Source organism: Trematomus bernacchii, unplaced genomic scaffold (genome assembly GCF_902827165.1).
Source record: "Trematomus bernacchii unplaced genomic scaffold, fTreBer1.1, whole genome shotgun sequence".
NCBI lineage: Eukaryota > Metazoa > Chordata > Actinopteri > Perciformes > Nototheniidae > Trematomus > Trematomus bernacchii.
This window is the reverse complement of record NW_022988050.1, coordinates 3,210,725-3,235,840: the sequence shown is the minus strand read 5'-3', so window position 1 is coordinate 3,235,840 and position 25,116 is coordinate 3,210,725. Positions and strand designations below refer to the sequence as shown.

General features: G+C 42.0%; 1 protein-coding gene across 2 annotated transcripts; it reads right to left on the bottom strand.

The window, feature by feature from the left end:
* Nucleotides 1-52: 52 nt before the first annotated feature.
* LOC117473723 (protein KIAA0556) lies at nucleotides 53-25,108 on the bottom strand. 2 transcript variants are annotated; one of them, XM_034119491.1, is made up of 28 exons: nucleotides 25,014-25,108; nucleotides 24,471-24,588; nucleotides 22,884-22,972; nucleotides 22,426-22,601; nucleotides 21,593-21,705; nucleotides 21,397-21,498; nucleotides 21,098-21,247; nucleotides 20,620-20,860; nucleotides 20,236-20,367; nucleotides 19,927-20,078; nucleotides 19,385-19,482; nucleotides 18,998-19,094; nucleotides 18,681-18,890; nucleotides 17,677-17,814; nucleotides 16,113-16,950; nucleotides 14,707-15,468; nucleotides 14,053-14,261; nucleotides 13,883-13,961; nucleotides 13,148-13,325; nucleotides 12,714-12,879; nucleotides 12,259-12,425; nucleotides 12,108-12,172; nucleotides 11,451-11,561; nucleotides 3,484-3,623; nucleotides 3,300-3,401; nucleotides 3,060-3,220; nucleotides 2,197-2,282; nucleotides 53-2,066 (listed from the first exon to the last, which is right to left on the bottom strand). In XM_034119491.1, exons 2-28 carry the CDS (start codon nucleotides 24,480-24,482, stop codon nucleotides 2,008-2,010), a joined length of 4,833 nt encoding a protein of 1,610 aa, XP_033975382.1. In that variant the 5' UTR covers nucleotides 24,483-24,588; nucleotides 25,014-25,108; the 3' UTR covers nucleotides 53-2,007. The 2 variants fall into 2 exon arrangements, with proteins under 2 accessions (XP_033975382.1, XP_033975383.1); XM_034119492.1 differs by having other exon boundaries at nucleotides 24,471-24,627; nucleotides 25,014-25,098.
* Between the last annotated feature and the right edge of the window lie 8 nt (nucleotides 25,109-25,116).

The following is a 25,116-nucleotide window of genomic DNA, read 5'->3' as shown; positions in this document are numbered from 1 at the left end:
ATAAATCATTCAGAACAGTGTGGGGTAAAGTCAGGACGAGGTCTTTTCCAGATATTTGTTTACATTTTATTCATTTCAAATAAACCTACATCAAATATACATATGTAATCAATATTAGAAAAATAATTAAATATTTCAAAACACTAAATGCCACACATACAATAACAGCCACCGCCCTATAGAGCAGACACAGAGTGGTGACCATTGTTGCTGTCGGACACGCGGAAATTAAATACATAAAACTGCATTTCATATACAATTACCCATCATGAGTGAGGAGTATAAAATAGTTGATATATATTGGGGCTCAATGAAGCAGTAGAAACTCCTCCAAACACAAGTGTCTAACATTTTAAGATGATAACAACGGCTAATGCTGAAGAGACTCTCCCATGCAACAAGTTAGAACAGTAAATATTGAATAATGAATGTACAACACCAACTATTAAGTATTATAGTGAAGGTAAAATCAGATGAATCCCTTTTTGAACATTAACCTTCTCAATTTGAGGTAAGTTTATAGTATTTGCATATTAGAAGTTGCCTGTTACTGACTCTACTTGGAAATCTAAAATGGCAAATGTAGATTTCTTTCGAACTAAATGACTTTTACTGGTTCATGTAATGTTTGCCTCTATAAAATCTACCTTATAGAGCAACTTGGATAAAGGTCACTTGGATTGCAAACAAGTTTTTCTACCTGACGCAAAGCAGAAAATATAGACTGACCCTAATTTTGTAAAGCCAAATGTATATCGAAGATTCAAGTGTGGACAGCTTCAAGTTGAACTGTACAAAAATCGGACCACTGTACTGATTTCAACTAACTACTTCAGCCTTCGATATAAATCTTTTTAAAAAGGTGAAAAGCTCAGTCGAAGCACTTCCCCAAGTATTACTGTTCGGCTTTGAAATATAGTAGCCGACAGATATAAACTGTTAATAGATATAAATTAGCTTCTGCATAGCATTGGTTTGTGAACTGCTGGGAGTGTTAGCTAGTTTTTAAAGATCATCACCAGTGAACACAATAGAGCGGTGCAGTGATGACGTGTTTTTGTGGGCCGACAAGAAAGTTAGCATCGCATATCGTAAGGTTTCCATTGACAAAAATCTATTTTCTGATTACTGAATATTGTAGTAAATAAGCTCTGTGGCAAACACACTTTAATGGTACTTAATTTTTGAAGCAAAATGACTAGTCTCGTGTTCGACGTGACGTATACTAATCTAATTTATTCACATACTAGTATGACAATTCACAAGTGGTGCGTTTACTGATGTATATTAGGTTTAAGAACATATTAAAAAACCTTAAATGGGTGTTACCACAGAACTTATTTCAGGCATCTAACCAAAAACATTGAGTTTAAGACAAGGGAACCGGAAGTGGTAAAATGCTAACTTATTTCCAGATTTTAGGACTCATTCCTGCACCACTCTATTCACTTAAAACCGTAGCATTGGCCATATCCTGATAGTGTTTTCACGTGGCCTTGGAGCTATTTCTTTTTTAATAAGGTATTTTCACGCCACGAGCAGCATTTAAATATGCAGCACAACAGTCACAAGTAGCAGCCACAGATATAGTGTTTAGTACGAGGCACAATAATAGGGCTGATAAAAAAAAACAGCCTTATAGGTTCATCCTGGCACTGTGGGGGGGGGGCAACAATACAGTACGTGTTCAGAATAACAAGTGTAGGGGGAGAGGAGAGCGATCCAACCATAAAGTGGAATCTAGTGTGTGTGTGCATGTGTGTGTGCGTGCGTACGTGCGTGCGTGTGTGCGTGTGTGAGCTAACCCATTGGTATCTCTTCAGTGAGGACTACGTGAGACACTTTGAAGTCGCCATAACAAACCGTGGCTGCTTTCGGTGTTAAAGTTAAGAACGTTTTCAAGTGACCCACCAAAAAGTGAGCTTAAAAGTCAGCCATAGTTCCTCCTGTTTAATTCAGTTTTCTTTGTTTGAGCAGTGAATCCACATCAGTCTGTTTTTTTGTCTGTCAGTACCTCCTCTTTCCGTGTTTCCCACCGTCAGTCATGCAGGTTTTAGGCCGAAGAGCTGTATTGAGGTAGAAAAAATATATTTGATTTAATAATTATTACATTAAAATTGGACTTATTTGATTTACTGACATTTTTTAAACTGGTGAGGGACAAAACAGGCTATTTAAATAGTTTCCCTGACCCACCTGGATCTGCTGTCTGCTTCTTCTTGTTGTGATGGACAATCTGATTCTCATTGGTCATCTTCACATCCTGGTCCTCCACATAATTACTGCAACACAGAGAGAAAAAGAAGACACAGGTTAGCTACTTTGCTGTGCTAGTGGAAAAACAGGAATTACACAACATGGAGATCTGACTGATAACACAGCTTGAAGCCAGCAGGTCCAGACCTTGAGACCAAGGATATGTAACAGAGGAGAGAGAAGGGAGGGGGGGGGGGCAGAGGCATCACAACTTGGGTGTGTGTGGTAAGGAGGGTGTGGCATGACTGGAGGACGTTTGAGGGAACTGGGGCATTCTTCAATACAGGGGTTGACCACAGGGAGGTGCTGACACGGGGCGTTCACAGACTCTGTTACTCACTGTTGGAGGTGTCTGCCGCCGCGGGGGCTGGAGTGGAGAAGAGCATATCTGTGTTCAAAACAACTCACCGCTCAGGAGAATGGGGTTTGATCTAACCTTCTTTCTCAATTTAGTATATATCTACACATAGTGTGTATCGAACATGTTAAACCTTTGGTCAGATGATGAGACAGAAAACAGAAAAACTCAACCCAAAGGAACTTTTTCTTTGTCTCTCAAATAGATGCATTCAAGTAACCTTGTCTTTCTGTAAATATAGGTTGTTTGTTTCTGTATAGGCTAGCCTGTGGTGGATGAAAATCAATTAATTGTAAAAGCAATTTCTCATGCAAAAAAGACAGGAAAAGCTTTGTTCAGCTTCTCAAAATTGTTAGCCAGAATAAAGATTCGGTATGTTTTTGTAAAAGGAAATTTGTACGACCGATATTCAATAATATATCTACATCCTAAATATCCAGGGTACCTGATGACAGTGTTCCTCTCGCGGTGTGCGATGTAGGCGTTGTCGGTGAAGAGGATGGTGTGGTACGGCACCACGGGGTCACAGGTGGGCAGAATGCCTCGAGCCACGTGGCTAACACAGTCCAAGATGCCGTTATACACCAGGAGGTCGTCCACCAGCAGCTGTACACATAGACAGATTGTTGCTTGAAGTTTGAATGTAAATGTTTTTCTAGGTCAAAGCAGAAAAAAAGAGGCTTACCCCAAACTCCTTCACTCCCCTTTGTGGCGTCTTTGAGTAGTTCCACAGTTTGATCATGGACACCGTCACCGGCTGATCGAAGATGACGTACACACGGTTCACCTATGAGGAAACAATCGATACACTTACAAATGTACTCTGCTCTGAGTGTGTGAAGTGAAGGCACTCTGTCTGAAATGCTCACCAGTCCAGGGAGCACCGGGGCTAACCACATGTATCTTCCATCGTGGGTACTGTTGACTCCGTCTATTAATTTATCTGGAGTCCTCACATCACCGCTCACATTGTCCAGCACATTCACACTGTCTGGAAAAGCAGCGATGTCTGGGAGGGATAATGTTGAGGAGCAGACACATTAATACTCCTGCAGAAACTATTAATGATTTACCAACTACGTGTATGCGTCCATCTAATACAATTGGTTGATAGTGTAGCAGTTATTACATTTATGGTATCAGGTTTTAATATTAATACCTTTAGATAAAGTTGAATATTTGTAAATGTGTGAATTTAGGCCATCTAAACCCAGTATTTGTGGATTTACACTAGGGCTGCTCGATTATGGCAAAAATCATAATCTCGATTATTTGGGTCAATAATTGATATCACGATTATTAAAAACGATTATCCATTTACTTTGAAAACATCCATTTATTGAAAAAACATTTTTGAACAGTATGTTTTTAACAGTTGATTACCCTGAACTTTAAGTATAATTCAACTGAAAAACCAATTAAAAAAAATAATCGTTTTATTTCGATTATGTTGTTTTCATAATCGTTGCAAGCCAAAATCGTAATTGCGATTAAAATACGATTAATTGAGCAGCCCTAATTTACACTACCATTTCCTAACTGCAAAAGATAAAGGATTATATATAGGGCTGTCAAGTTAACGCGTTAATAACGCGTTAACGCAACAAAAAAAATTAACGCCACTAATTATTTTAACGCGATTAACGCATGTGTATTTTTTGTCCTCGGCCGCCCCGTAGTTTCAGAGCGCATCGAGTTTAAAATACCATCTACAAGCTGATGCTGACAGCCCCGCTCCTGCCTCCCGCTTGTGGCAGACCACACTTCCACGCTCACCGGCAGGCCCGGACTGGCCATCGGGAGGACCGGGAGGTAGTGTGTATGTGTGGCGCGACTCGCGCGAGCGAGGCACACCTTACGTGTTGTTAGCATCTGGTGGTAGCTAGCTGCGCTAACGGATATAAGGAGCTGTTTCAATGACATTTCGCCGACAACTGTGCCGAGCACTTGACTTTATGCAGGTAGCCAGACAGTGGGACATTGTACGAAAAGTCAGCACACTCAGCACGGATAGTGCGCGCAACATGATTGCAGCGTCCAGGCAGCACACGTTCGAGCATTATGCCTTGAGCGGCACATAGCTCCAACGATCCATCACAGTGTCTCTATATATACACACACACACACACACACACACACACACACACACACACACACACACACACACACACACACACACACACACACACACACACACACACACACACACACACACACACACACACACACACACACACACACACACACACACACACACACACACACACACACACACACACACACACACACACACACACACACACACACACACACACACACACACACACACACACACACACACACACACACACACACACACACAGTATTGAATATTTGTAATGTTCAGAGGTTGTTGTGTTTAATATTCATGAGAATATTTGTCATTGTTCAAATGATAATAAACAAACATATAAAGCATATTTGTCCACTCATATGTTGATAAGAGTATTAAAAACTTGAAAAATATCCCTCTAAGGTACATTTAGAACAGATAAAAAATGTGCGATTAATTTGCGATTAATCGCGATTAACTATGGACAATCATGCGATTAATCGCGATTAAATATTTTAATCGACTGACAGCCCTAATTTGAAGACAAAAACAAATGTTTGCTTCAGCATGCAGACTGTGCCAAGTAAAGCCATATTCCTCCAGTCTCTGTATTAATGCTAGCGCTGGGTGACCACACACACACACACACCAAATTTCAACTGATTGACAGCTTATTTTTGGTCAATTTCTACCTTTATCTTCACCTAAATGCATTTTCTTGAATTCTGGCGATCTCAAAAGTATCATCAAATGATTGGGCATCCCTAATTTAGTTGGATATGACACCTTAAATGTTTTTCTACAATGTTTGGTTCCAAAATTAAGCGTGTTTGAACATTTGACCCGAGAGACTGGCGGCCATCTTGGATTTGACCTCTCACGGTCCTCACAGGTCAAATCTGACTTCCCTCCACATCTGAAAATAAACCTTATGGTATGCACTAACTATGTTAGAAATGTCATGCTTTTCTCATAAAATGCACAATTGTTGTGCTTATCCGCTGTACTATATGTTTCATCTTCACGTCAAATGCATATTTTCTACTTTTTAATTTCTATTTTGATATGTTTCAAATTTTTGAAATGTTTATTTCTACTCTTTTAATTTCTAATGATGTGCAATGCCTTGTTTTTTATGCTGCTGCAACGCAAACATTTCCCAATTTGGGATCAATAAAGTACATCTTATCTAATAGGAACCAAAAATACAGTTACGTTGAAGTTGCACTCAATTGCATTTTGATAAAGTGCCATTTTGAATACAACTTTTTTTTACAGGATTCCCTTCAACACATTAACTTCAATGAAAACATTTCTCTACTAAAATACTTTTTTATGGTGATTAATTGTCTCTTTGTTGTAATTTTCTGTCTCTTTGCAGCTGTTTTCCATCTAATTGTAGGACTCTTTAAAGTAAAGACACTACATACTGATATACAGTACACCTGAACATCAGCAGGAGAGAGCTCTTTAAAGTAGAGGGACTACGTACACCTGAACATCAGCAGGAGAGGACTCTTTAAAGTAGAGACACTACATACTGATATACAGTACACCTGAACATCAGCAGGAGAGGACTCTTTAAAGTAGAGACACTACATACTGAAATACACCTAAACATCAGCAGGAGAGGACTCTTTAAAGTAGAGACACTACATACTGATATACAGTACACCTGAACATCAGCAGGAGAGAGCTCTTTAAAGTAGAGGGACTACGTACACCTGAACATCAGCAGGAGAGGACTCTTTAAAGTAGAGACACTACATACTGAAATACACCTAAACATCAGCAGGAGAGGACTCTTTAAAGTAGAGACACTACATACTGATATACAGTACACCTGAACATCAGCAGGAGAGGACTCTTTAAAGTAGAGACACTACATACTGAAATACACCTAAACATCAGCAGGAGAGGACTCTTTAAAGTAGAGACACTACATACTGATATACACCTGAACATCAGCAGGAGAGGACTCTTTAAAGTAGAGACACTACATACTGATATACTGTACACCTGGACATCAGCAGGAGAGGACTCTTTAAAGTAGAGACACTACATACTGATATACTGTACACCTGGACATCAGCAGAAATGTAAAAAAAAATCTACTTTTGCTGGTGCTGTTGCATTTAAAATCAAATAGTTGACTAAAACAAACTTGAAAGAAATCAAATACATAGTGTTGTTTTTTCATTTGTTTATATTTATTATGATAATTGTTGAATGTAAACAAGGTAATAAAGTAAGTACTGAAGTAGCTTTAAGTCAGTGTATTGATCAGGGCAGAGCCAGGTGAGCTAAAGTCACTCAATACAAAGGTAACTAGACAAAAACAGGAGGAACAAACAAGAAAGAATTCTAGTGTTGTTTTTAATTTGAATTTATTTGTATTGATAGTTATTATTAGTTGAATTCTCAGACTAAATCTCTGGTGACTTGAAATTAAAAGCAAGAAGCTAAACTTAGACAGGAGAAACAAACGTGAAATAAATCAAACGTGTCAGTATTGTTATCATTATCATTATTATTTTTTTATTGATTGACAAGACTTTAACTTAACAAGAAAACAATGGACTAAACATAAATATAGAAATGTACTATTAAGTAAATATGAAAAATATAAGATACATATAAAAATTGACTATTAACTAAACATGATAAATATAACATAAATATAAAAATGAACTATTAAGTAAATATGAAAAATATAACTTAAATATGAAAATGAACACTATAAACCAAACATGACGATATAACATAAACCTGATAACTTGTAATGACTAAATGTTCCTCATATTTAGGGGTGCTAGAAGCAAAGGAATAGTTTATTTATTTTAAAATTAAGGTTGTTTTTTTGCCCCTAGTGGCTAAAACTGCACATCACTGTGAGTCTCTTCTGGAACCTTTGTTGATGTCTAACCAGATCTATTAACTGTTAAGTGTTTAAATATATATCCTGACTGGCTGTGAGTATATGTTGTTGCTCACTCACTTTGAGCTTTAGACTGTACTTGAAATGTTTTAATGTCTTACTAATTTTTGATGTTGTGAGTTTGTTTTTTAAAGTTTTTAAAGCCGATGTCAGGGCTGCCTTTGAGTCTTATGTTTTCCTTTTTAGTGATCGTTGATGTTTGGGCGGATACAAGAAAAGGAATTGATGAATCTTCTCCACCGTGGTGTTGTCCTCCTCTGCGTTGTTGGGATCGGCTCATTGGTTTGCTCAGGTGGATCCACCCTCACTTCCTGTTCCACCTCCAACTCCACCTCCACAAGCTCCTCCTTCACCACGCAGGGTGCCTTTGGTGTTTTTTTCAGCTGTTTCTTCAGCAAGGCCGCTATCTCTGCATCCTTTTCCTCAACACAACGTTCCTTCTTTTGTTCCAGTTCCTGGTTTCTCTCATGCAAAGCAACTATCTCTGCATCCTTTTCCTCAACACAACGTTCCTTCTGTTGTTCCAGTTTGTGGTTTCTCTCATGCAAAGCAACTATCTCTGCATCCTTCTCCTCCACACAACGTTCCTTCTGTTGTTCCAGTTCGTGGTTTCTCTCATGCAAAGCGACTATCTCTGCATCCTTCTCCTCCACACAACGTTCCTTCTGTTGTTCCAGTTCATGGTTTCTCTCATGCAAAACGACTATCTCAAAATGTTTCACCTCAAGACAATGCAACTTCTCTTGTTTGAGTTCCTGGTTTGTCTTTTGCAAGGCAGCCATCTCTGCATCCTTCTCCTCAACACAGGGTTCTTTCAGTTGTTTGAGATCCTGGTTTGCCTTTCTCAAGGTGGCCATCACTGCTTTGTCCTTCTCGTGCATCTTGAGGAGCTTTCCATATTTCATGTTCAGTTCCTCATTGTTTCCGCGCAATACTTTCTGCTCAATTTGCAGGGTATTCATTTTAACATCATGCCTCACTTCTGGTTCCACCTCCACCTTCACCTCCACATCCTCCTTCTTGTCCACCTTCTCCTCAACACAACGCTCCTTCTCTTGCTTCAGTGTTTGGTTTTCCTTCAGCAAAGCAGCTATCTCTGCATCTTTCTCCTCAACGCAACGCAACTTTTGTTGTTTGAGTACCTGGTTTGTTGTTTGCAAGGCGGCCATCTTTGCCTCCTCCTTAACACAACGCTCCTTCAGTTTTGTGAGTTCCTGGTTTCTCTCACGCAAATCAGCTATCTTTACAGCTTTGTCAACACAATGATCCTTTTGTTGTTGGAGTTCCTGGTTTCTCTCACGCAGAGCAGCTATCTCTACAGATTTCTCCTCAAGACAACGCTCCTTTTGTTGTTTGAGTTCTTGGTTAGTCTTTTGCAAGGCGGCCGTCTTTGCATCTTTCTCCTCAACACAACGCTCCTTCTCTTGTTTCAGTGTTTTGTTTTCCTTCAGCAAGGCAGCTATCTCTTTATCCTTCTCCTCCACACAACGCTGCTTCTGTTGTTGGAGTTCCTGATTTTTCTCACGCAAAGCAGCCATCTCTACACCTTGCTCCTCAACACAGGGTTCTTTCAGTTGTTTGAGTTCCTGGTTTGCCTTTCTCAAGGCAGCCATCTCGGCTTCGACCTTCTTGTGTGACCTCTGGAGGTTTCTGTATTTCATGTTCAGGTCCTCATTGTTGACGCGCAAGACGTTCTGCTCAATTTCCTGGGCTTTCACTTTCACATTGTGCTTAAACAGCAAAGCTGATTTCTCTGTATATGCTTTGAGCATCGCTTCCTTCTTTTTAGCGCCTTCAATCTCAAGCTTAGCCCTTAAAGTCCTCTCCTGCTCCAGCCACAACTTAATTTCCTGATTTTCTTTTTGCAGAATCTCGAGCTTGACTGCCAGCTCATCTCTATTGTTCATCTGCATCTCTACTGCTGTGACGAAATGACCTGTTGTTTAGCAAACTAAATGTAATTGTTCGACTGAATTAACGTCACAAAAGTTCACTTGTGAAGATTATCTTGCTAAAAAACACTGCAAGTATCCCTAATGTTTGCTTGCAACAAAACCTATTTCTGCAATGATCTGACACTAGCTGGACAAATTCCTTCTGCTCTGTCCTGCAAACTCCTAGAATTCAGAATTCTACATAAAGGCAAAAGATGATGTCATAATTCCGAAGGTTCCATTCCAAATAAGGAGTGAAGGACATCAGCTGACAGGAAGTAAGAATGGAACCATGCTGTTGCCTAGCAACGCAATTGTGTTTAGATAATATAAAGAAATGTAAACAATCGAAATGCTTTATTAATTCCAATGGGAAGTAAGCAACATGTTCTATTATTAGTACAGTGGATAAGCTCTCATATTATAACTAGGGCTGTCAAGTTAACGCGTTAATAACGCGTTAACGCAAAAAAAAATTAACGCCACTAATTATTTTAACGCGATTAACGCATGTGTATTTTTTGTCCTCGGCCACCCCGTAGTTTCAGAGCGCATCGAGTTTAAAATACCATCTACAAGCTGATGCTGACAGCCCCGCTCCTGCCACCCGCTTGTGGCAGACCACTCTTCCACGCTCACCGGCAGGCCCGGACTGGCCATCGGGAGGACCGGGAGGGTGTGTGCATGTGTGGCGCGACTCGCGAGCGAGGCACACCTTACGTGTTGTTGTTAGCATCTGGTGCTAGCTAGCTGTGCTAACGGATATAAGGAGCTGTTTCAATGAAAACAGAGGAGCGACATTTCGCCGACAACTGCGCCGAGCACTTGACTTTATGCAGGTAGCCAGACAGTGGGACATTGTACGAAAAGTCAGCACACTCAGCACGGATAGTGCGCGCAACATGATTGCAGCGTCCAGGCAGCTGCCGTTCGAGCATATATGCCTTGAGCTGCACATATCTCCAACGATCCATCACAGTGTCTCTTCATTCATTCATTCAGTCACACACACACACACACACACACACACACACACACACACACACACACACACACACACACACACACACACACACACACACACACACACACACACACACACACACACACACACACACACACACACACACACACACACACACACACACACACACACACCACACACACACACACACACACACACACACACACACACACACACACACACACACACACACACACACACACACACACACACACACACACACACACACACACACACACACACACACACACACACACACACACACACACACACACACACACACACACACACACAGTATTATTGTATGAGAGAGGTTCCAGGTTGTTGTGTTTAATATTCATGAGAATATTTGTCATTGTTCAAATGATAATAAACAAACATATAAAGCATATTTGTCCACTCATATGTTGATAAGAGTATTAAAAACTTGAAAAATATCCCTCTAAGGTACATTTAGAACAGATAAAAAATGTGCGATTAATTTGCGATTAATCGCGATTAACTATGGACAATCATGCGATTAATCGCGATTAAATATTTTAATCGACTGACAGCCCTAATTATATATCGATGTATGAATTTGTATTTCAAGTGTACTATGTGTTAATTTATTGAGCTGTACTTAAATCAGGTTTTAAAATTGTTTGACTGATAGAGACCATGCAATGTTATTATTTGTTTATTGATTGTTATGAACCTGCCTGAGGACCACAGATGGAAATTAGCTATTAGCTATAATCTGGCATATTGCATCTCTTCTCTTTGCTGAGATTAATGTATTTGTATGCATGGTCCTTCTATAAATAAATACATATATATATGAAGGTCGAACGTATGAGAAAGGATACTGTTGTCACTGAGACGGATCTTCTCGTGGTTCTGGTCATAAAATTCGAGGCCGTTGAGGCCGATGTAGTACGGGTCTCCCCAGGTGGTCAGCAGCTGCAGCTGAAAGATGACTGACGGGTGAAGGTCAAGGAATAAACAACATGAAACCCCATGTACACAACTCATCCTGAGCTGTGACCAAAATCATTCCCTACTACACTATATTTACCCTGCAATATTTCATCTGAGGGTTTGAAAATATCAACCACATTAACACTAATACACCAATAAGTCTCAGAAATCCCAATGTACTGCTCACTAAGTAGTAAACTAATGAGTGTATTTTTGTTTAAGTCCTTTGAAAGTCGTCATCTTTAAAGAACATCAGAACTGATCCTTCATTTGACATTAATCAGACTGACAGTCCAAATCCAACTGGCAAAATAAAAAAAGGGTAATCTTAAAGTACATTATTCTGACATTTTATAAATCCAATTAATCAATCAATTTAAAACATCAATCTACAGCTTGTAGATCAAATGCGTTGCAGCTCTAATCAAGTTTGATTAATATGGCGTGGCATTACAAATCAAATGTTTTAATGTGCAAACTAACAGACTGTATGAATCCAAATATTTGACTGACAATGCACACAGCGGGAAATCATGTTAGGATACATCCACAAGGCATGATGGGAGCTTCATAGTCCATGCTGGCCAGTTCCTGTTTCTTAGAGCTTCCTCTGAATTAGAGACAACAACATTGTAAATTAGGAAATGCAGCTTTCAAGCTTCGTCAATGAATGCAAACTAAATGAATGTCTCGTACCTGTGGTAGTCCTCTGCACTCTTGTTGTCGGTGGGCGTCTGGAGGAAATCTACGAAGAGCAGCTCCTGGGCGAAGTCAAAGTGACAGTTTCCAGGACCTTTCCTGATCAGGAAGCCCTCCGATGGAGAGATGGCAACTTCATCCATAAACACATGGATCATCTTCAACTGAACCAAAGACAGGGACATGTTGATGTGTTGTGTGTTCCTTGAAATCTCTTGAATATAACATGTCTACTAATACAACTATAATTAATACATCGCTCTGGAAAAAAAAGATCTCTGGCTCCACCTGAAGGACTGTAATTAACCATATAGATTAGTTGCTTCAGTTTATTGTGTGCAGTATTATATTGTTATATATATATATACAGTTCACTCTCATTATTTAAAGAGAAATTGCATTTTTGGTATATAATATAATATATATAATAGCAAACAGTGTGAGTGTCTCACCCCTCTGTAGGAGTCCTCAGGGGACTTGTTGTAGTTCCAGATTCGGAGTCCAGCGATGGTCTGGGTCTTGTTGAACGTTATGTTCAAGGTGTGCGGCTCTCCATAGGAGAAAGGGATCAGCCACATGTGCTGGTCATCTGTCGTAATGTTGTGGCCATTTATAAGCCTGGGTAACGAAAACAGACACATTTACACACGTGTGCACAGACAGCTTGCAATGTGTAACACCTGCAAGTACAACAAATCAACAATGTTATTGTACAGTATGGTGCCAAGTATAATTAATAGAAAGAAATGAAATTGAAATCAATAAATCTGACTTTCTACAAAAAACTAGAAGGATAATTAATTAAAAACATGTATTTCACTACAGCTTCTACTGCTGTGTATATGAATAAAGTGTCAAAAGTCATTCAACATCGTGTCGGCCGTACTTATCAAGCGTGCGCAGGTCATTCTCGTAATCCGGCAGGTCGTTGAGGTCCCCGGGTGAGGCGGCCATCATACTGAGGTCTAGAGGTAGACCCTCTCCATCCTGCCCCACCACCTCCAGGCCTGTCAGCCCCATGTAGTGCGAGTCCCCCCAGGTCATCACCAGCTCCAGTCTAAGGCCTGGGGTGGAGGGAGAGAGCTTATATAAGTATCCATACAACAGAGAGCTGATCATGTGATGCTGATCATGTGATCTGATCATGCAGTGTTGGAGAGCATCATAAGATATGGTATCACTGCTTGGTATGGTAACTTGACAGTGCAGTCAAAGTCACAGATCGCTCGCCTGGTACAGACTGCTATGAAAATGATGGGGGTCAAAAAACATCCATCTCTCCAAAACATATATGAGCAGTCCATTATTAGACAGGCACAAAACATGTTGTCTGATCCCACCCACATACTCCACCCAGAATTCCAGCTATGTCCATTAAGCCTCTTAACACTCACATGTCATGTAATACATTTCAAATGTTTGCCATGAGGCTTGTGCAATAGGTCGCAATTGTCAGTATGTGCGTCTGTGTATTGTGTTTGTGCAAACGGTGCATGAGTGATGATATGTGTATGTATTTGAATGTTTATTATGTTTGTATACATGTATGCGGAACTGCAAGACGGAGTCCAGAACTAATTTCCTTACGGAGACAATAAAGTATATCGTATCATCTACTCACACTCTCCCGTGTACATCCCAGGAATATGATCCATGTTCTCCTCAGACTGGCTCACAGTGGGGTTGAGGTGGAGCTTCAACTAAGACAGAGAATAAGATGAGTGGGATGTTTTTGAGTCTTTGTTTAGTTATCGCTCTGACATTATAGGGAATGATAACGCCCTGCCTTACTTTGAGGTCTTCCTCTCTGAAGCCGGCCTGTGTGAAGGGTCTTTCCTCTCCCTCTCCGTCAGCAGTGCGGGGTCTCTGCAGCTCCTCCTCAGACACCAGGCTCTCAGGACCCTCGCCCTCAGGAAGGAAGGTTTCATCATAACGAGACATCGCCTCCAGGATCTCATCGTCAGTGGTGAAGAGGATGGTGTCACCAAACTGGTCCAACTCTGAGGTGACAGCGGAGTGAGAAAGAAGGAAAAGTTGCTCAGAAGTAACACCAGAAGGCGGATCAAGTCATTGTTTTGCAAAGTCACGTTTTCGCACTCCAGTCCAAAATCCACATTTTGAGTCCTAAACAAGTCATAATGATCTCTTCTCCAAATCTAATGATGTTTAACACCAGTGTTATAATATATAATTGGATTTATTTGTTGAAACAAGTGGGGTTGAATTTAATCATAAAAAGTCATGCTGACATCGCACAGTCATTGGATAGAGCAAGATTAACCAGTACCAGAAGTGTGTACGTTTCTCTCCTGTCTGTGCATTTTTACTCATTTGATAGGAGACAAATGTCTTGAACTTTCTTTTTACCAAGACATTTTAAACTCTACATTTCTAATTACCACACAAAGAACATTACAAAAATGCAAGGCCTCTCTGTTGAGCTACCTCCAGACAGCGTCCCAGAGGCCTTTGCGATCTCTCCCCTGAAGATGCACCTTCCATCCAGCAGCATTTCCACCTCCTTCACCCCTCTGAAGGAGTGAATGCGTGACTTGTTGTAGTTCCACACTCGGATCATGGCCACCTGGTACGGCGCTACGAAGTCCAGGATGATGGTGTGGCTTCGACCGGGGGTGAAGGGCGCCAGCCAGAGATGCATGTCATCCTGTGTGCGATTTACTCCGTCGATCAGGTTAGTGACCACGCGTGGATCTTTGCCGTATGCGGGCAGGATGTTGATGTCTGGGGGGTCAGCGCGGATGTGAGCCGGGCGTAGAGGTTCCCCGCTGGAACTGAACACCTCCAGGCTGTTGAGGCCCACGTAGTGGCAATCCCCCCAGGTGGAGAGGATGTTGATGACCAGCCTGGAGCCCTGTGGCAGCACCGGGATCTCAAACTCCTCCTCCCTCTCCATGTTCAGATCATCATCATCAGGGCCCTCCCACATTGCCCCCTGAAGGGTGAAGGGGGACCGAGGGCTCCTGGGGGCTGTGGAGGGGCTTACTGGGAGTGTGGGGGGACCGCGTCCCTGGCGCTGGAGGAACTCGTCGAAGATGTCGCCCTCGAAGCCCATGTTGGAGATGCGTCCGCGTTGGCATTGGTTGAACTTGGTGAGAGAGTCCCAGGACTCCCTGAGGGTGTCGTCCTGCTGGCTGTGCAGCAGAGAGGAGCACGGCCTCCTGCGAGAGCTCAATGACATCGGCTCCTCTGGAGAATACACACAGATCTTTCATTACTAACAGGCCACAGGAAATGATGACTAATGACTTCACATCATCAAATATGCCATACACTAAACATGTCCTAGTTGTTCATTTAATACATTTCAAATAATACTATTTTAACATGTGTTTAAAGTACAGGATCCCTGAGAAGTGTGAGTACCTGTGTAAACCTTTAATTGTAATAGTTCATTTAATGTAGTCTTATTTACATTTTCTCGTCCCAGTTTTTTCAACATTTCATAACAAACAACTTGATCATTTAAAGAATAACATAACAAAAGTAAATCTGTAGAAGGGTTAGGCAATCATTACCCGGCACAAAGGCCAGTACAAAAAGACCGCTACTCAGTTTGGTGAAGTGTGAGGCCTCTGGCAAACTAATATCACTACAGGCCCTTGTCATTTATCAACCAATCAAATGACAGTCCTCACATGGTGCTACACATGTGCTTCCAGGGATGGCCTTCTCAAAACAAACACATTGACATTTAAAAATCAGTCTCTTTTCTGATTCCTTGTTTGCAAATTGTGTTATCATTATGAAGAGAATACTATTTTGCAGAGGTGTGATAGCCTTATTAGTTAAAATGTGTCCCTTTGTGTATCATCATTTTAAAACCTTCCTACCAGTGTTTGACAGTGCTGTAGCTCTGAGCTGCTGCTGCTCCTCCGTCTGCCTGCCAGTGGCTGCAGTGTTTCTGAATGAGCTCCTGCGTCCGCTGACAGGTCTGTCTGCCGTCTGCTCAGCCAGCTCCTCCAGCAGGTCGCAGCTCAGATCCAAAGAGTCTCCTTTCCACTGAGCCCCGTTCACCGTCCTCTCCGACCCCCTGCACACTCGCCCCGGGTTGCACGGCAGCTCCGGGAGCAGTGAGGAGGACGAGGCTGTCGGAGATTTGGGTTCCACGGAGTTTTGCGGCACCAGCCATCGGGGCCTTTCTCTGCTGGCCTCGCAGCCTTCTGGAGCTCCTCTGTTCAGCGGCTGCAGCCACTGGGGGGCCACCCTGGAGGAGGACGGCTGGGTGGTGACCGTCTGCTCCATGGGTGCAGGTGGCTCCTCTGGGGCGGACAGATCAAAAGAGTTTCTTTGTGTGGAGGAGCGATGAGCGGAGGGTGAAACCCCGACAGGTGGAGCGATGGGGGGCAGCAGAGGGTGTGGTTTCTCCTGCATGTCTAACATAGCGTGGATACCTGCGTCTGATGGCTGTGGATTCCAACTGTGGTGGTTTTGGGTGCTGCTGCCATCCCCACCCTTCCTGTCTTCATGGCGCTGGGGGCTGGCACCCCGCAGGTTGTGTCCTGAAGACACAGGGCTGGAGAACACGGAGTCCGAAACCTGGAAATCCTGGAGGTCAACGGTGGTGCCGTAGTCAAATACCTGGTTAGCGCAGCCCTTCTCCAGCTCTCCTTCAAACACCAACGTGCTGTTGAGGTACAGCTTTATATGGCGGGCACCAATGTCAAGATCCTGCAGAAGAAACAGAACTTCAATTTAACACAACATACAGTCAGGTTACAATTTTTAACTGCAAATGTTTAGCATTAAAAAATATAACTAGAAAGATCTCATGTTATATTTTGAGTGCAACAAAAGCTGCAAACCCAAAAGCACAACATCCAAAAAAGTAGAGCTCTTGTGAAATTTCAAACATTCCCTATTGATCAATTTACTGATCGCATGCAGTAAGAACTCTCCAAGCTAGCAGTAATTAGCGCTCTCACAGACACAAGTCATGGCTAAAGCCCAATTAAAATCTCCTTACTCCTACAGATAGTAAACTAGCATAACACAGGTAAACATAGAACATGTTCCCCACTAGCTGCTCCTTACCTTCCAGGTTCAAGTAACAATATAAAATTGAAGTAACATAGAGATAAGATGGGGTCTTTGCACCCCTCTATGATCAGCAGTGAGAGGCAGAAAGCCCGCGACTCCCCAACACTAATCCTCTGGGGCTAATCTCTCTCTGTTCCACATTTGGACAGTCTGACTGGCAGCTCAGCCGGCCAATCATTAAAGAGAAACCCTCCTCATGACGACACCACGCCAATACAGCCGCCCGTATTATAGTGACAACACACAGGCATGTTGTGTTTATGAGCTTTAGTGCTACAGACAGCAAAGTGAATAATCTCTGAACTCAAAGGGGGATAAATCAGAAGCTGTAATGACACAAAAATAAAAAGCACATACATTGAGGCTTTTGTTGTAGTTCCAGATTTTGATGCGAGATATTCCAAAGTCTGGGGAGCGCTCCGTGTTCCTGATGACGAAGTAGAGCTGGATGGGGGGGTGGAACGGACACATCCACATGTGACGCTCTTTGGTGGTCTGCCAAACCAGAGAAAGAGACAAAAATAAGCAAAATGTCTTAACCTGAAACTGGTAAATAATAAGTATTTTACAAAAAAGGCAGGTGTAAAATGTGGGCTGCATCCCATTTAGCTGTCAAAGTTTCAGAGCCATATAATTGTGCGTGCTTGTTTAGTGAGAAGGCCTACTGGAACCAAGCCATAGTTAAAATGGTAGATGCTAACTTTAAGACAAATAACTCTGTTGTCATATTTGCTGTAACTATATCCTGGTAGTATTGCATGACACAGATAATCTATGACAAAATCTGGTTCCTCTGCCTCCCCCCCCACTGCTTTAAAAGGCATTTGAGAGATTTCCCTGTTGCCGAATGGAAACAACCAATCAGAGGCGAGGAGTCTCAGCGTGCTTACTGCTGGTGGATTCAGCTCAAACTAGGCCGCGCTGATCAAATATGAATGACATTTTGTTTTCTGCTTTGTCCATTTACTGCCTCAAATGTTTTCAGAAATATATTTTAGGGTACTGTTGAGCCGTTTAAATAATATAGTTTGTGATTGTGTTGAAAACAGTTGAGACAAAACCAAGCTCTGCCCAATGGCTCAAGCAAACTCTTATATTCTACAGCTAAGAATTACACTAATATATGTTTATGAAATGATTTGAGATGAGAAATAGACACTGAGTCTCTGGAGCTCTGATTGGTTGTTTTGCCTTTTGGGCTGGTTCAAAAAAATTAAGAGGCAGATGACCCAGATTTGTTTACAGGGTATCTGTCCCAGGATATAGCAAAGATATATATTTTGCCGTCAAATGGTCTACTGTCTTTTTTTGACGGATAATTAGCATTTGTGATGACGGTGGCAGAAGGAGCACAGGCTCACCTTGACCTTTCCGTTAACGAGCGCCCCCAGATTCCCGGGGTAGTCAGCGTTCCTGATGTCGAGGTCGTGAGGAGACACATAGAGCTTCTTGTTTCTGAGGCAGAAGAACTGCAGCTCAGTCAGCCCGACCTGCAGCGCGCTCCCCCAGTTTGACAGGATCTCCATGGTGACATACAATGCAGGGGTGACCTCCGTCGAGGACAGCCTTGTCTGGGATGAAAAGCACAGAACATTCACAAGGGCTCCTGTACACTAATGTCTCCATCACACCCAGCAGTGTTGGGATTATTCACTGCGAGACGATGCAACTGACTCACCGGCTGCTTGTTAGGGTCTGTTTTGACACTCGGAGGAATGTTGTAGCTGGGTCCTGCTTCAAGATTTTCCAAGGCTTTCAGCAGTTTCTGTTGTTCCCTGAACAAAAAGATGACATCCTCAGCTCTGCAGGTTTGTCTATGGTGGCTACCCTTCATGTTAAAGGTGAGGGATGGCTGAGCACTGAGGTGGCTACGCTAATAAATACTTCCTCAAGGTCAGAGGGTATTAACACCATAAATGTCAGCGTGTATTAGTTTCTATAAAACACTGTTATGCTTGTCCTGACACTAAAGGATGTACCACAAGTACAAAGTGTCCTTTTATCACTTATAAGCCTGAATATATCTACAGTATCTGTATAGAGGTGCCATATTTTGTGTGCTTACCCGTGGCCCATGAGCGTGATTCTCTGCATGGCCACACTGACACTGTTCTCATCTTTGTCGTTGTGCGCTAAGCCATTCGTCAGCTGGTGTCCCCTGCCCTGGATGAAGAGGAAGCAAAAAGAACATACATAAGCTTTAAGGGCAGAGGTTACATGTAAAATCTGTGACACTATATTCAAATAACATGTGAAGTTATTGTTGGAAATTCAAAATAAATATCTGGATTGGTATGAAAACATCTGTTAACTACGGCTGCACAAATAAACAACATTTAATATCAAAATATGGGTAAATATATTTTTTAATTAAGTATTGTGTTGCTGCATTGATGCCCCAGCCTACATCTTTGTGTCAGCGTACTTCAATTATAATGAGAATAATGATTAAGAAATAATCAATTCCCTTCAATAGCGTGTATCATGTCGCATTTTCAATTTAAGTCAAAAATAATCACAGTTATTTATCCTATATCATACAGCCAAAGAAAGAAAAATAAGTTTGAACAGAGTACAGGTGGGATACGCAGTGTGGGGCGGGCAGACCGTGTTGCGGCTGAAGAGCTCCAGACTCTGCAGGGGGTCGTTTTCTCTCTGGATGGCCTGGCGCACCCTGCATGCCATCTCCTCCGGGTCCCGCTCCTCCACAGAAGCCTTTCTGGCGGCTGACAGGGGCCTCTCCACCCGACTCCTTGGCCCTGAAGCAAGGAGCAAATGTCTTATAAATAAAGAATCATGCACCATGCTAGCTAACAGATCTATCTACAGCACAGAAATATATATGAGTGAGTTTATTGACTTAATAGTTTAAATGTAATAGCTTGTTAAACATTAATCTATTTGTAAAAGACTTACTCTGACAATCCCAGCTGTCTTTGGAAGGTGGCCTATCTAATGTTTTGCTCTTCACCAACATAGGCTTGGTGGGTACAAAGGCGTCAGTGTTTTCTCTCCTCTTTGCAGACAGAGAGCGTTCAATCTTACGACCTGAAATAACACAGAAGATAAAACTGAGGACAATTTCTTGTGTGAGTAATTTGTTGTGATAAAGTGAGTTTGTAAGCAAAATAAAAGAGTCATGGGATAGCTAAAACAAATTGTGGAGCTAATTCATTTGCCATTCATGTGTACAGGTCAGTGCTGATGAGGCAGATATGGGGGAGATGGAACCACTCTAGGCAATGAAATCACCCTTAAAATCAATAACTCATTTACATATGAAAGGATGCTAAAGCCTACCTTGAGTTGAGGGTCCAAAGTCGAGGACAATGAGGTTTGCTGAGTCAAAGTCTCTGTGGGAGCTGCTGGAGCGAGGGTTGGAAGAGGACTTTGAGGCGGAGAGAGGCAGCCCCAGTTCATCCAGACTCTCTGTGCTCTCATCCCTCTCGATCTGCTCCTCCACCCACTCCTCGTCTGACTCCTCCCCCGCTGAGCCGCGGCTGCTCCGCCTCATGCTAACCTCCAGGCTCCGGCGCAGCACCTAGTTTACAAAAGGTCAGCGTTTATGCATGCGCGCATACAGTCATTAAAGTAAGCACTCGCAGGCGCAATCATACAGACACGCCAGCTGACAGTTTAAGCTTTCCACTGATTTGTGTCTGAAAAAAACGTCATAAATCCACACCTAGGAGGATGAAACAAATCAAGGTGATTCACTGCATTTCATGCCGCCTTGGCAAGATGAATTAAAACTGGACATATTTCTTCTTCTGCTCACCTTCACTTCCTCAAGGTTGAGAAGTACTTTCTCATTGTGTTCCTGATTCGCTTGCCCTCCTTGGCTCTCATGCCTGGAGCTGAAGGAGCGCGACACCTTGCAGGGGTCCCTCGGGGAGCGGGGACTACGAGGTGAGCGCAGACTGGAGCTCTGTTTGGAACGAGGTGATTGGATAAAGGGGGAAATGGCAGAGATGGAGAGATGCTAAGTAGTACAGACAGCTGCATCTGACACATAGCCCCTCCCCTTAAAAAGAAAACACCCACGCACACAGGCTTAGTAGACATTGTTCACTCTACCTCCATGTCTATGCTTTCATAGGGCTCGAAATCTTCAGAGTAGCGCTTTTCTGGGCAGATCTGCACACTTGGTCCTTCCTCTGTTCGAATCCTGACAGAATCCTGACAAACAAGCAAAAACATTTAGGTGTTTACACTCATAGGAACGCATTTATTTTTGAAGCACAATCAATGATTATATCCAAGTAGTCAGTACCTGCACCCATTCTTTCCTCTGGACCTTTCCCGGAGCAGTGTGACTCCTCTTCCTGCTGTTCTCCTCCAGATCGCAGCTATCTTCGGTTAACTGGTGGGCGCTCCGACAGACATCTGCCGATGAGTAACAGCGGGGAGAGGAACATGAGCAGCTTGCAGCAGACTATTGCCTCAGAGGAGAAGGAACACGCAGTCACACGCGCAGATGGTCCACAGCACATTGAGGCAGAACGAGAAACTGGCTGCCAGCTAGAACTGTCACTATCATTTATTCACTGGGACTGGGCATGTGATCATACCAGGCAAACTACAAGCAGAGAAGTGGTGGCTATTAACTCATGCTCCATATGCTCTAGAGATGACAGAAGCAACACAAATGTGTGTATTAGTAGTATGATGTGGCCTTACGTTACAGTGTAAAAATGACTCGGGAAGAATATTAGCAAAGGAAAACAGAAGGCCTTTAATTCCTCTGGGAACCTTTAATGCATTTTATGGCAAATTCAATTATGACTGAGGCCTTGAAGAGCTAGGAAGTGTTATTAGTTTGAATATTTTATTTATAAATGTTATAATTATCACTGTGTTTGTATTTGTTTTAACTGTATTATTTAGGTGATGCCGTGTCAGTCTGTCTTTTGTATTTAATTGATACATTTGTAGCATTTTTTTGGTTGTTTTTTCTGTTTTTGTGTGTCTTTACTGATGGAAATTGATAAAGACAAGGCTAAAAAAACTAAGAAGAATATTTCCCCCCCCTGCACAATGGCGGTAAAAAAATAATGAGGTCTTATATAAGGCTTTTTACTTTTGAGTGTGGGTTTATTTTGGTACCTGCAGCCCGTACAGGCCTCCAGGCGGGTGTGGAGGTGACAGACTTGTGGTTGGAGCTCTTTGTCTGTTTCGTCTTGGCTTCAGCATTGGCTCCGTTAAGATAAATGGAAAAACCTTGCTCAAGCTGTTCCAACTCAATCTGCCTGGGGTCTTTGACTTTAAGGCGCTTAAGGATCCTGAGAAGCAAAGAAAAATGGTCACTACGTCTACAATTAAAAGTAAAGATAACATATTTGAGAGGGCTATGGTCTCATTTCAAGACTCACACGAAGACTTGAGATATTTTCAAGGTATTCTGACATCTATCCCACATTTCACAAACTCATTTAGTGGATCTCAATTAAGGAAGTAACCAATCAGTGTTCCTATTAAGCGGCAGTGATAGGAATAGAGCAGTTGTGTGTCTTCTCTGTGAAATCCAATCTGTCTCTCGCCAGCAGCCGATGCTCACACTTCACCTGTTTTTCTGCTGGAGGGAGATTAAATATTCATCCAGGGTGTCGTCCACAGCCGAGGCTTGCTTCTCTCCTTGGCATGTCTGACTCTCCTTAAAGAAAACCAGCACGAGTACACAAACACACACAATGTCAGAAAATCCTGCATCAGCTATTTGATGACAAAAACAGACTGACACAAAACACTCCATTGTTTCACGAGTACTCACGATCACGGACTACAATCAATATCCACTTTATTCTGTACGGAACATTCTAAGCAAATAACTTGCTCCCCCGGTCAGTAAATAAAGCAACAACACAGCACATGCAATGTAACGAGATGTTAACGGAGCATGGCAGATAGACAACACAGAGTTATGTAACTTGCAATGTGTTAGGGTCTTTGGTGGCAAATGTGACCGTACTTGTAATGGATGGCATCAGGATCAAAAGACATACAGTCAGTGTCAGCGTGAGGTTTAAAATGAGATATAAATACAATTGGGAACGTTTTCTTACAGGCCCTCAACAAGAACTGATAATACATTAACACTGTTGGAGCTCAGGTGAATCGATCTTTATACAGTCATTCATTTTTCTTCTGAATAGCCTTCCATTTGTCTCATGATGATTCAAGCTTTGGCTGATTGAGATATTTATTTGTGTTAACATGCTAAGAAAATGACGATTTTGGGATCACAACAATATTGAGTTAACTCTAAAGGCATGCAGACTTTACATGTTGAGATGATGTGGCAAATAGTGATCACAGCAAAAGGCTAAAGGATGAAAAATGTGCACACACAGTGGGAAAGTACTGACTCAGCACGGGGCATAATCCCTGTGGAGTAACTCCAACACTTTTATGAATTCATGCCATCGCCCTGTCAAATTCATGCTCTTCATTTAAAGTCGATGCTACCCTGTTCTCACTAGGTGCGAGCAAAGCAGTGGTTACAAATTATGTGTCATTGAAATATAGAGAAGAAATAGCCCTTACACACAAACTAGCATTTGAAATACATGTCACAACACTACGATGTAAACTACTTAAAATATCATGTAACTACAGATAGATGAAGAACTGACCATTTGTGTATAAAAGCCACGATTTACAAGACTAACAGAGCGTGTACAATTCTCACAATAAGAATTTTGTTTAGGGAATACTGGACTCGATTATTATGAAATCATCCAGATTAAAAAAACAGATGTCTGCCTGCTTAAGTCTTATGTCACATTAGCCTTGATCCATAACCAGTGGTAATTTGGACAAAATGTGCCAAAATCGTTGTCTGCATAACAGTCACCTACAGCTCATGCCATTCCATGTATTTCTTTTAAAAACCATCATGCAAGACGAACAAAGAAATCACAAAACCCTTACAAGTCAACTAGGCTACAGGATCTGTCAAAATCAGGAAAAGAGAAGCAAAGAAAATTGAAGGAAGAATAGAGCACTTGTTAGTGACAGAATAGAGAAACAAGAGGGAAAACTGCTGTAAACATGGCATGCAATGTTGCTGTAATAGAAAGCTTCTTGGAGTAAAATGACAGATGATGTGAACCAGAGCACATGAGTGGTTACATAAAACGGTCCTTGCTTACCTCGTTATCCATTGTGTGGCTGCAGATGATGCTCTTCACTTAACCCTATCCCATATTTTGCAGCGGGCCGGTGCTTCTCCAATAATATCATTAAAATCTGTGTAGCGTTTGATCACCGCTGCAGAGGGAACACAGATGAGGATAACCCCAAGGTTACCTGTCACATAAAACCTCAATTACCTTCAATGCGTTTAAAATGTCGCCCCACCCGCAAGAACATTCAGCAGAACAGTCACATATTATTTGCTAACAAACGTTATATTAATTTCAATGGCAATTACAGCTAACATGCTAGGCATTTCTTGCAGTTTTAACACTACAATAATAGCGTTTTTCGGCCTATTTCCAAATGAACTCCTGGCGTTGTAGCAGAGAACGTTAACATAGCTTGGTTAGCATTGATGCTAACAACAAACTGAGTGGCTATACAGTTAGCATTAGCATGTATCCAGTCAACATAAAATGACACAAACACAGGCTTCTGCGCTCATATTATCGCACACATTTTCCTCTAGTTCCAATAAATATTAGAGAACGACTTACTGTCCGTGTAATAACGGTACTTTGTCAGCCATTAGCTTTGAAATAAACGAGTTATCTTTGTTTTCTCATGTGCCCAGTGAGTAGTGTTGGTTGGTAACCAGGA